Source organism: Nyctereutes procyonoides, unplaced genomic scaffold (genome assembly GCF_905146905.1).
Source record: "Nyctereutes procyonoides isolate TBG_1078 unplaced genomic scaffold, NYPRO_anot_genome, whole genome shotgun sequence".
NCBI lineage: Eukaryota > Metazoa > Chordata > Mammalia > Carnivora > Canidae > Nyctereutes > Nyctereutes procyonoides.
Window position 1 is genome coordinate 27,759,675 of NW_026575126.1, and position 12,599 is coordinate 27,772,273.

The 12,599-nt window shown below is 37.7% G+C and overlaps 1 protein-coding gene across 6 annotated transcripts in view; it reads left to right on the forward strand.

The window, feature by feature from the left end:
- SLC35A3 (solute carrier family 35 member A3) overlaps window positions 1-12,599 on the forward strand; it is a 52,440-nt gene that overhangs the window by 18,813 nt on the left and 21,028 nt on the right. For all 6 annotated transcript variants that reach the window (XM_055340506.1, XM_055340501.1, XM_055340503.1 and 3 more), the window contains exon 2: window positions 8,755-8,959. In XM_055340506.1, coding sequence (XP_055196481.1) covers window positions 8,773-8,959 — 187 coding nt within the window. In that variant the 5' untranslated portion in view covers window positions 8,755-8,772. The remainder of the gene's footprint in view (window positions 1-8,754; window positions 8,960-12,599) is intronic.

Sequence of the window (12,599 nt, forward strand, 5' to 3'; positions counted from 1 at the left end):
TCAGCGGCTTAACTGACTGAGCCACCCAGGCACCTGTAAAACCTTTTTGTTCTTAAGATTACTAAATAATTACTAGAATCTCTTTGGACTCTAAAGAGGATTACTAATATTTTTTTGTGCAAAATGTAAAAATAAATTCTAATCAAGCTGTCATCCAAACTCATCAGATCCCAATGAATGAAGTTTTGTTGTACATTTTGCCCCAAGAATTGAGATGAGATTTAAAAATAATAAAACAACAAATAAACGAATAAATAAATAAATAAAATAACTTTATAAATACCAAACTTATCTAACAATTCAGAGGAAAAATAATGATTAGAAAGCAAATGCAGGGATCCCTGGGTGGTGCAGCGGTTTGGCGCCTGCCTTTGGCCGAGGGCGCGATCCTGGAGACCCGGGATCGAGTCCCACGTCGGGCTCCCGGTGCATGGAGCCTGCTTCTCCCTCTGCCTGTGTCTCTGCCTCTCTCTCTCTGTATGACTATCGTAAAGAAAAAAAAAAAAAGAAAGCAAATGCAAGGGATCCCTGGGTGGCTCAGCAGTTGAGCATCTGCCTTTGGCTCAGGGCATGATCCTGGAGTCCTGGGATCAAGTCCCACATCGGGCTCCCTGCATAGAGCCTGCTTCTCCCTCTGCCTATGTCTCTGCCTCTCTCTCTGTGTCTCAGGAGTAAATAAATAAAATCTTAAAAAAAAAAAAAAAGCAAATGCAAGATTTATTAGAGTGACTAAACCCTGAAATATTCCTTATGTAAAGTACTTTTAGAAGTACTAGCAGTGTGATTGCTATATCAAATCACACATACAAAAGGTTATGTTTATAAATTATTATGATGCAATAATTAAATACCATTAATTGTACAATAGTTCATTGTTATATATGCTATAATTATATATATGTTCAGCCTATGATTTAAAAATTCAGGCAAAAGTTTTGGATGAAACAATTGAAATTAGATTAATAGAATCATGTGGGTGTGTGTTAGAACTGGAAGAGACTTGAGAAATTGTAAAGTATTAAATTTTAGAAAAATAGCTTAAGATTCTTGTGCCTTACATAATGTTTAGGAGCTACTTGTTGAAAGATTTTAAGGAAATTTTTAAATTTTTAAATTTAAATTTTTAAAAGGAAAAGGATGCTGAATATTTATAATGGGTAAATAAGAGGTCTACTCTGATGGAATATTAGAATTGTTAAAAGCAATGAGCTAGTCTATATAGCACATAGCAAAAACAGTGCTGAATAGAGTAAGGAAAATGCTGAATAATCTATATATATAGTTTGATACCGTGTGTGTGTATATATATATGTATATTAATGTAATTATGACTTACAATTATATCTATATATGTATCAGCATTTTTCAATAGTAGACTAGAAATACATACTCTAAACTCATAATAGGTTCCTACTGGGAGGGAAAAAGGAATAGGACTTAGAGTTGTGGCTTAAAGGGGACTTTGCCTTTAGTTGTAATGTTTTATTCCTTTACAAAAAGAAAGATAAACAAATGTGACAAAATTGAGACATCAGTTCTGGATGTTGGAATTATGGATATTTACTATGTTCTTCATACTTCATTGAATTTTAAAATTCTATTTTTCCCCCCTCAAGAAAGATCTATCTTTTAGGAAAAGGTGGAACTTTGTAATTACAAGACTTTATTTTCCATGTTACTAGGAACCCCCCAAAATTTTTGAAAACTTTTAAGTAGAAATATGAAATGCTCTATGACTTTGCTACTAGAGTCCTGGGTTTAGGGATTTCCAAAAAAACTGAAATAAAAATTATTGATGAAATATATACCAAAATATCATTAGATGTCTTTGTACAATTGATTACGGTTCAAATTTTTACTAATTAAAATGTTTCTACATTTTTCCAAGAATATACTGCTTTTTAAAATAAAGTAATAAATGCTATATTTATTTATTTATTAAAGATTTTATTTATTTATTCATGAGAGACACAGAGAGGGGGGGGGCAGAGACACAGGCAGAGGGAGAAGCAGGCTCCATGCAGGGAGCCAGACGTGGGACTCGATCCCGGATCCTCAGGATTAGGCCCCGGGCTGAAGGCGGCACTAAATCGCTGAGCCACCTGGGCTGCCCCAATAAATGCTATTTTTAAAGAACAGAACAAAATTTCATTCTGATGACTAATCAAGAAGAGTGCATTTTTCAGGCTTTAGCTATTAAGATGAAAGTGGAACATCTAAGCATCCTTGTTCTTCTGATCCTGCTATAAATCTGAGAGCCTCATTGAACCCGAAGTGAGTTCAGGGAGCTTACTAACCAGGGACCTAAGAAAAACGTGGACAGTAATTTGTTGACTGGTTTGTAAGGCTTTGATAGTAAATCAAAAAAGCTACATTTGTGAGAGAACTTAGCACAGTTTCTTGTTGATCAATACTTGAAAGGATTAAAAAAAGAGGGAATTAGGTGGCAACAGAAGAAAATGTAGGGAGGACTAAAATTAAATCTTAAACATGAGGTTGTTTAGAGTTTGTGTGTTCAATGGTAGAAAATATTGTACACTTTAAAATGAAGAAACAATATTAATCTTACAAATTATAGAAGTAGATTATGATCTTTGTTTTGGTAGATTTCATATTTATGGATTTGCTGTGAACTTATGGTCTGTATTAAATGAAAATATTTAGTTTTATCTGCATTGTACTGTCATCCTTGTAGTGTGTATAGCTTCTTTTTTTTTTTTTTTTAAGATTTTATTTATTTGTCCATGAGAGACACAGAGAGATGCAGAGAAAGAGGCAGAGACACAAGCAGAGGGAGAAGCAGGCTCCATGCAGGGAGCCCGATGTGGGACTCGATCCTGGGTCTCCAGGATCAGGCCCTGGGCTGAAGGCAGTACAGTAAACTGCTGCGCCACTCAGGCTGCCCGTGTGTATAGCTTCCTACCCTGAAAGCTCTCTGAACCTCATACTAGTGGAGGTTTTTGTTTTTGTTTTTTTTTTTTTTTTTTAATTTTTGTTTATTTATGATAGTCACACAGAGAGAGAGAGAGGCAGAGACACAGGCAGAGGGAGAAGCAGGCTCCATGCACCAGGAGCCCGACGTGGGATTCGACCCCGGTCTCCAGGATTGCGCCCTGGGCCAAAGGCAGGCGCCAAACCGCTGTGCCACCCGGGGTTCCCAAGACCAAGTATTAGAATAAAATATGTTCCTAGTTCTTTTGTCACTTAGGAATTTACAAGGGTTTCAGGATCCCTGTGTCAGGAGGTAGGGGCATAGACCAATATATATTTTTTCTATTATCTCACATACTTTAAAAAATACCTTGTAAGGGGATCCCTGGGTGGCGCAGCGGTTTGGTGCCTGCCTTTGGCCCAGGGCGCGATCCTGGAGACCCGGGATCGAGTCCCACGTCGGGCTCCCGGTGCATGGAGCCTGCTTCTCCCTCTGCCTGTGTCTCTGCCTCTCTCTCTCTGTGACTATCATAAATAAATAAAAATTAAAAAAAATACTTAAAAAAAAAATACCTTGTGAGAGGGATCCCTGGGTGGCGCAGCGGTTTGGCGCCTGCCTTTGGCCCAGGGCACGATCCTGGAGACTCGGGATCGAATCCCACGTCGGGCTCCCGGTGCATGGAGCCTGCTTCTCCCTCTGCCTGTGTCTCTGCCTCTCTCTCTCTCTCTCTGTGTGTGACTATCATAAATAAATAAAAATTAAAAAGAAAATACCTTGTAAGAGACGGTTAACTGTATTAATCATTAAGAACTAAATTATTAAGGTGAATGTATTAATGTTGTATATGCTTGGAAATGGAAAAGCAAAATACTAAAAATGGTATATCCTGGTTTAGAATCTGACCTTTAAGATTTCATTTGAAAAGAAAATAGAGCATTGCTGTTATAACAGGTACATTATGGTCTTAGTTGCACAGAAAAAACAAAAGACTTCCTTGTATAGATTTTCCAGGAGAATCAGGTGCCTATGTCAAATGTAGATTGCTGGCAATTTGCTCTCCTTCCATACAGAGATAAAGGCCACCAGGATGTCCTTTGGAATTCTACAGTAGCATGTAGTGAAAGCTAATAAACCTGATATTTAATTGTATAACTTAATATTTCCAATTAGTAGCTAAATGACCTTGAACAAGTCATCTAACTTACCTGTTCACTATTTTCTTTCTTTTTTTTAAAAAAAATATTTATTTATTTATTCATGAGAGACACAGGCAGAGACATAGGCAGAAGAAGAATCAGGCTCCCTATGGGGAGCCCAGTGTGGGACTTGATCCCAGGACCCCGGGATCACGACCTAGCCAAAGGCAGATGCTCAACCACTGAGCCACCCAGATGTCCTGATGTACCCATTTTAAATGTATAGTTCAATGAGTTACATTAAGTGAATATAACTGTATAACCATTACGTATCAAGATACATAATATTTCCATCACCATCAAAAATCCTTGCTATCCCTTTGCTGTCAACCACCGACCTCAACCCCTGGCCACAGTCAACCATAAATTTGCTTCACTGCAAATAACTTTTTCCCTTTTTAGAATTTCATATAAATGGATCATTATAGTATGTACTGTTTTGTCTGTAAACTTTTTTTTTTGTCTGTAAACTTTTTTGCTCAGTTTCTTTTTAATATTCATTGTGTTTTACCATGCATCAGCATTTCTTTTTATTGCTACGTAGTATTCTATCATAAGGGTGTACCACAGTATGTTTAGTAATTTACCTGTTATTAGACATTTGGGTTATTTCCAGTTTCTGGCTGTTACAAAGAAAATTCCCATAAATAATAATACACAAGTATTATGGGTAAATGCTTTCAAATCTCTTGGATGTTTACCTAAGAGGAGAATTTCTAAGATATATGAAAAGATTATTATTATTTTTAATATAAACTACCAAACTGTTACTCAAAATGGTTGTATCATTTAATATTCCCACTAGCAATGCTAAGAGCTCTGTTTGCTCTAAATCCTCTCCTACATTTGGTAGCATCAATTTTTACAATTTTAGCCATTCTAATAGGTATATAATGGTATCTCATTGTGGTTTTAATTTGTATTTCTCTAATGACTAGGATGTTTAATGTCATTTCATGTGCCTGTTAGCCATTCATTTGTCTTTTTTGGTGAAATGTCTATTCAGATCTTTTATTCATGGGTTGTATTTATTGTGTTGTAAGAGTTTTCTATATATTCTGGATACAAAGCCATTGTCAGATATATGTATTGAGAATATTTTCTCCCATGATGTGGTTTGCCCTTTATTATTTTTATAATATCTTGGAAGAACAGTATAAATTTTGATGATACCCAGTTTATCCATATTTTTCTTTTATGGTTTGAACTTTTTGTATCTTATCTAAGAAATCTTTGCATATCTCACCTGGGTGGTTCATTCGGTTAACCCTCTGACTTTTGGTTTCCACTTAGATCATCTCAGGGTTATGAGGTTGAGCCGCATGTTGGACTCTGCATTCAGTGGGGAGTCTGCTTGAGATTCTTTCTCTCCATCTCCTTCTGCCTCTTCCCCCTTCTCTCTCTCAAATAAATATATCACTTATTTGAGAGAGAGAGAGAGAGAGAGAGAGCACAAGTGACAAAGGGAGATGGAAAGGGAGAGAAACAGACTCCCCACTGGGTGTGGAACCCTACATGGTGCTTCACCCTGTGACCTGAGTTGAAACCAAGAGTTGGAGGCTTAACCCACTGAGCCATCCAGAATTCCCGGTAAATAAATCTTTAAAATAAAAAAAAGGAAAATTTCGCATATCCCTATGTGGCTACATTTCTTTCCCGTTTTCTTCTTGAATAATTGTACCTTTAGCTTTTATGACAGGTCTGTGATCCATTTCTTTCTTTTTTTTTTTTCTGTGATCCATTTCTAGTTAAATGTTTAGTGTGAGATAGATGAGGGTTGAGATTCATTTTGAAAGAATGCAGATATCTTGTTCTAGGATTATTTCTTTTTGTTACCATTGTTAAAGTCATTTGCCTAAATATGAATGGATTTACTTCTGGATTATAATCTGTTGCATTGATCTATGTGTCTGTCCTGTTCTATGTCAATGCCAGTTTTAATTACTAGAGCTTTATGTAAGTATGGAATTTCAGGAGTGAGTTTAACTTCCTTTTTTTTTTTTTAAGATTTATTTATTTATTTGAGAGAGAGCACGCGTGCACATGCTCGAGCGGGGCTGGGGCAGAGGGAGCGGAGAGAGAATCTCAAGCAGACTCCCCACTGAGCTCAGAGCCTGAAGCAGGGCTCAGTCTCAGGACCCTGAAATCATGACCAGAGCTGAAATCAAGAGTCAGACACTTAACTGACTGAACCACCTAACTGCCCCTTGGAGTTTACCTCATTTAACTTTTTTTTTTTTTTAAATGATGCTATTTATTTATTCATGAGAGACACAGAGAGATAGAGAGGCAGAGACACAGGCAGAGGGAGAAGCAGACTCCATGCAGGGAGCCTGACGCGGACTTGATCCTGGGTCTCCAGGATCTGGCCCTGGGCTGAAGGCGGCGCTAAACTGCTGAGCCACCAGGCTGCACTCTGTATAAATTTTAAAATCAGCTTGTCAGTTTCTACCAAAAAAGCCTGTAGGGATTTTGCTTGAGACTGCATTGAATTTCTAGATCAATTGGAAGCAAAGAATGTGACCTTGGGTGGATAGGCAGTAAACTGACTACATACACTGTATTTTCCTTCCTTGAAAGAGGCTCTTAGTGGAGCTTCTCCATGTTTTTTCAACAGTTATAGTGGTTGATAGTGTTGTTCAGATCTTCTGTATTTATACTGGGGGCTTTGGGTGAGTATGTATATATTAATTACTGAGAAAAGTAGGTTACAATCTTATATTATGACTTACGGATTTACTTGCTTTTTCCTTTTAATTCTGTTAGTTTTTGCTTCATGTATTTTGAGTCTATGTTATGAGGTACATATTCATCTATAAAGGCTATATCTTACTGATGTACTACTTTTATATCATTATGAAATTTCCTCATTTAATCCTAGAAATAACTCTTACATAATTTATTTTGCCTGATACTAATTTGGCCTCTCCAGCTTTCTCAGTTATTTTTCTCATGGCATATCTTTTTCCATTCATTTACTTTTTAACTAATCTATTTGTATCTTCATTTTGTTTTTTATTTTTATTTTTTATTTGAGAGAGAGCACAAGCAGTAGAGAGAGGCAGCGGGCGGCCCTGGTAGCGCAGCGGTTTAGTGCCACCTGCAGCCCAGGGTGTGATCCTGGGGACCCTGGATCGAGTCCCACGTCAGGTTGTCTGCATGATACCTGCTTCTCCCTCTGCCTGTGTCTCTGCCTCTCTCTATGTGTCTCTATGAATGAATAAATAAAATCTTTAAAAAAAAAAAAAAAGAGAGGCAGCAGGAGAGGGAGAAGCAGACTCCCCACTGAGCAGGGAGACTTAGTGGAGTTCAGTCCCAGGACTCTGGGATCATGACCTGAGCTGAAAGCAGATGCTTAACCAGCTGAGCCACCCCGGTGCCCCTGTATCCTTGTATTTAAAGTGAGCTTCTTAGAGTCGATTCTGAATTACTTTAGGGAAAATAGAAGAACTTTGCAACTCTTATCGTTAGGGAAAGCTGGATGAAGAATACACAAGAACTCATACTATTTTTAATTCTATGTGAATCTAAAATTATTTCAAGAGTGTTTATAATTCCTTGTTGTTCATGCATTGTTAGTAGTAGCTTCGTTTAAATTCTTGTCTGGAGGATAGTGTGGCACCTGGGTAGCTCAGTGGGTTAAGCATCCAACTCTTGGTTTTTGTTCAGGTCAGGATCTCAGGGTTGTGAGAGCCCCCACTGGGCATGGAAACTGCTTAAGAGTCTCTCTCTCTCCCTTTCCCTCTGCCCCTTCTGGCCTCTCCCTCTAAAACAACAACAACAACAACAAAAAGAAACAAAAAAATTAAAATTCTTGTCTGGTAATTCTAACATCTGTGTCAACTCTGTTGTTATCTTTTAATTGTCCTTACCTATCCTAGTTAAGGTTTTTCCTGTTTTTTTGTTGTTGTTTGGAATGAGGAATATACTCCTTTTGAATTGTATCAAGGACATTTTGGGTGTTATGAGACCTTGGTTCCTACTTAAATCTTCTTTATTAGTAGACAGTGTCACCAGAAGAGGAGGAAGGGTGCTTCCTCTTTGCTGACAATCACCTTGTATCAGGCAGGAATGGTTCATAGGCTCAGCCTCAGTAGTCTTTGTAGCTGTAGCCCCTGGTGGGAGGGAAGAGGGCCACCATCTCTGCCCTCATTAGTGCAGGGTAGGGATGGTCAGCAAGTCTCTGTTCCCTATTACACAGCATCCAGTTAGTAGGGTTCCATCCTGCAGAGCTACTATCTTCCTATTCCTTTCGTTGGAGACAGTGGGTTTTTCTTGGGCCTTTTGTTTATCGTTGCTCTCTACCTGTTGTGGTTCCAGGTTGCAAGTTGTTATGGCAGCCGGGGGTGAGATACATAGGTAACAAAATGTCTCCAGGGAATTCACTGTTGGGTTATCACTCAGGATCCGGGGTCTCTAGCCAGTTTGTCTTATTTTCTTCACCTCCGAACCTTATAGTAGTTACTTTTTTGTCTTTGGTCCAGGGTTTATAGTTGTAATTAGCAGGAAGAAAAGAGTAGAATGTACTTAACTCTACCTTATCTGGAACAAGACATCTCATACTGATTTTTAATATATGTTTCTGTGTTTTCTAATTTTATTTGCCCTGCTTATTTTGTTTTTCAGGCAAATGAAGATAAAACAATGTCTACCAACCTAAAATACCTTTCCTTGGGAATTTTAGTCTTTCAGACTACCAGTTTGGTTCTAACAATGCGTTATTCTAGGACTTTAAAAGAGGAGGGACCTCGTTATCTATCTTCTACAGCAGTGGTTGTTGCTGAACTTTTGAAAATAATGGCCTGCATTTTATTAGTCTACAAAGATAGCAGTAAGTTTTTTGGTTTTCTGCTTTTAAGTCCTTGCAATTCACTTGATTGTTTTGGTGTTATTTACATATGATATATACATAAATATATATTGGTAACTACACATAAGAACACTATTGCCTTATCTACTATTGTCACAGTATTAAGAATATTTCAATATTTTTCATTTCTTTTTTTTTTAAGATTTTATTTATTTATTCATGAGAGACACACACAGAGAGAGGCAGAGACACAGGCAGAGAGAGAAGCAGGCTCCATGTAGGGAGCCCGATGCGGGACTGAATCCTGGAACTCCGGGATCACGCCCTGAGCCAAAGGCAGATGCACAACCCCTGAGCCATCCGGGCGTCCCTCCTTTTTTTTTTTTTTTTTTTAAGATTTTATTTATTTGAGAGAGAGAGCATGAGTGCACATGGCATAAGTGGGGGGCAGACAGAGGGAGAGGGAGAAGCAAACTCCTTGAACAGGGAGCCCAACATAGGGCTCCATCCCAGGACTTGAGCTGAAGGCAGACGCTTAACTCACTGAGCTACCCAGGCGCCCCGTATATTTTTCATTTTCTTAAGACAGTTTTAGTCTAGTAACAAAGATATTTTATTCTGATCTACATTATGATTTTTGTCTTCTGTTTAATGGAATAATTATGAAATATAGTTTCTTGCATTTATAATTGAGAATAAGAGTAAATTCTATAATTATGAAACGTAGAAATTTAGAGAAGTCATAATTAAAGTCAATGCTTTTTATTTTATTTCCTGCATTGATTAGTTCAGCAGTGACTAATTTGATATAGTTTTTTTTGAAACAGCTTTATTGAGATATAATTCATGTACCATACGAGTCACAGATTATGAAGTGTACAATTCTGTGTTTTTTGGGTATATTGCATTATTAATTGAAGTTGTAGTAAAATATATTTTTAGACATATGTATATCATAAATTTTACAATTTATGAATTTTACCATTTTAAAGTATAATTCAGTGGCATTAATTGTATTCACAGTGTTTTTCAACAATCAGCACTATCTGTTTCTAAAACTTCCATCACCAAGCAGAAACTCTATAACCACTAAGCAATAACTCCTCCCATTCTCCTTTACCTTTGCCATTTGGAAATCTCTAATTTACTTTCTGTCTATGAATTGGCCTATTGTAGATATTCCATCTAAATAGGATCATAAAGTGTTTCTCCTTTTATGTCTGGCTTATTTAACTTAATGTTTTCAAGGTTTATCCATATTGTAATATGTATCAGAACCTTATTCCATTTTATGACTAATATTTCATTGTATGTATATGTATGTGGGTGTATATATAAAATTTTAGTCATTAATATATTCATGGGCACTTGAGTTTTCCCATCTTTGGTTCTTGTGTATAATGCTGAAATGAACACTGATTAATACTGCAATAGATGTATAAGTCTCTGTTCAAGCCCTTGCTTTCATATCTTTAGAGTATATACTTTTAGAGTGGAATTGCTTGGTCACGTGATAATTCTGGGTTTAACTTTTTGAAGAGCCACCAGACTTTTCCACAGCATGTTCACCATTTTCCATTCCCACCAGCAATGTCCAAGGGTTCAAATTTCTCTACTTCCTTGCCAACACTTGTTATTTTCTATTTGTTTTTTTAAATTGTAGCACATCCTCACCAAAACTTGTTATTTTCCATTTACAAAAAAAAAAAATGTATAGCTATCCTAGTAGGTATGCTGTGGTATCTTGTGGTTTTAATTTGATTTTTCCTAATGACTAATGATGCTGAGCATCTTTTCACATGCTCATTGACCACTTGTGTATATTTAGAGAAATATCTGTTCAAGTCTGCTTTCCATTTTTTAATTATGTTGTTTGTAAAAGTTGTTTGTATACTTTTGAAACTGTCATGATGGCCAGTGTAGCTGTAGCATATTGATCTGGGAGGAGAATGAAACAAAGAGAAATTGAATTGGCATTTAGAAAACAGACAATGGGGACACCTGGGTGGCTCAGCGATTTGAGTGACTGTGTTCCTCTCAGGGCGTGATCCTAGAGTGCTGGGATCAAGTCCCACATTGGGCTCCCTGCATGGAGCCTACTTCTCTCTTTGCCTGTGTCTCTACCTCTCTCTCTCTGTGTCTCCCATGAATAAATAAATAAAATCAACAACAACAACAACAAAAACAGACAATGTAGGTTAACTTTGTGGGCTAAAAATTTCACCATAAAAACTAAGGGAATAATTGAAATGTTTAAAATATGTCGTGTTTTGTTTTATTTTATTTTTTTAAAGATTTATTTATTTATTCATGAGAGACACACAGAGAGAGGGAGAGACACAGGCAGAGAGAAGCAGGCTCCCTGTGGGGAGCCTAATGCAGAACTTGATCCCAGGACCCTGCGATCATGCCCCAAGCTAAAGGCAGACGCTCAACCACTGAGCTACCCAGGCGTCCTAAAATGTTGTGTTTTACACACAGAAGGGCCAATGCAGTAGCCATATTGACAGCAGAGGAGATACAAGAATACGTTCTGGAAGTCATGTTTGGAAGCTATTGCACTAGTCCAGGCAAGACGATAATGGTGGCTTAGATTACATTGCTAGAGAAGAGGCAATGTTTATGAGATGTTGTTCTGTGAATGGGAGGTATATGCAAAACAGTCTCCAAAGGCTGAAGGAGCTCTAAGACTAAAGAAAAAGGCTGACAAATCCAGCTTGACAAGGGTGTCTTGGGTGGCTGCAAGAGGAGTAGATCTCTGCAATACCACCTCCCTTAAGACCTGCTTTTATAGCTAGCCCCTAGAGGCTAGAGAGTACATGTTGGGGGACAGATCATTCAAGAGGAAAATGTTTAAGAATAGGTGTGGGTCAGTCATATCTCTAAGACAGACTGTGCACATTATATCACAAGAGTGTTCTTAAGGGTGTGGTTAAACAAAAGGAAAGAATGTATGTGTGTGAGTGTCTGTGTGGTGTGTTGGTAGGGTGGGGTCTTCATATCACTTCATATCACAGAATGATAGAATGATCATGGAAGATTTGTCCAAGATGGTGTTGATTTGGTTCACATGGATGTCTTTAAGTTACAGCTGATGTGACTTGCTGTAGATTAGGTGTGTGAAGGTCAAGGAAATGGGGAATCTGGTCTGAGGAATAATTCCTAGGTTTTTAGGTTAAATTACTGGGTAGTAAGTGCTGCAGTGAATGATATATGGACAATAAGTTAAGGGGAAATTAAAGTTTCTCTTTGGGCCATTTTAAATTTGAAATGCCTATAAGGCAATTAAATGGAGATGTTAAGTAGTATAATTATGAATATGGGCTTTGTCAGCTTATATATGTCTTTAAAGTCAAGGATTGGATGAAGTAATTTACTAAATACTGAGAAGAGAAGGCCAAAGACTAAGTTCTGTAGCATTCCTGACATTTAGAGGTCAGATTGAGAAGGAAGAACCAGCAAAAGAAGACTGAGTGAGGGGCGCCTAGGTGACTCAGTTGCTTAAGCACCCCTCTGTTGATTTCGGCTTGGTTCAATCTCATGGGTCCTGAGATCAAGCCCTGTGTCAGACTCTGCACTCAGTATGGAGTCTGCTTGAGCCTCTCCCTCTGCTCCTTGCTCCCCCGCCCCCACTTTCTCTCTCTCATAAATAAATAAATAA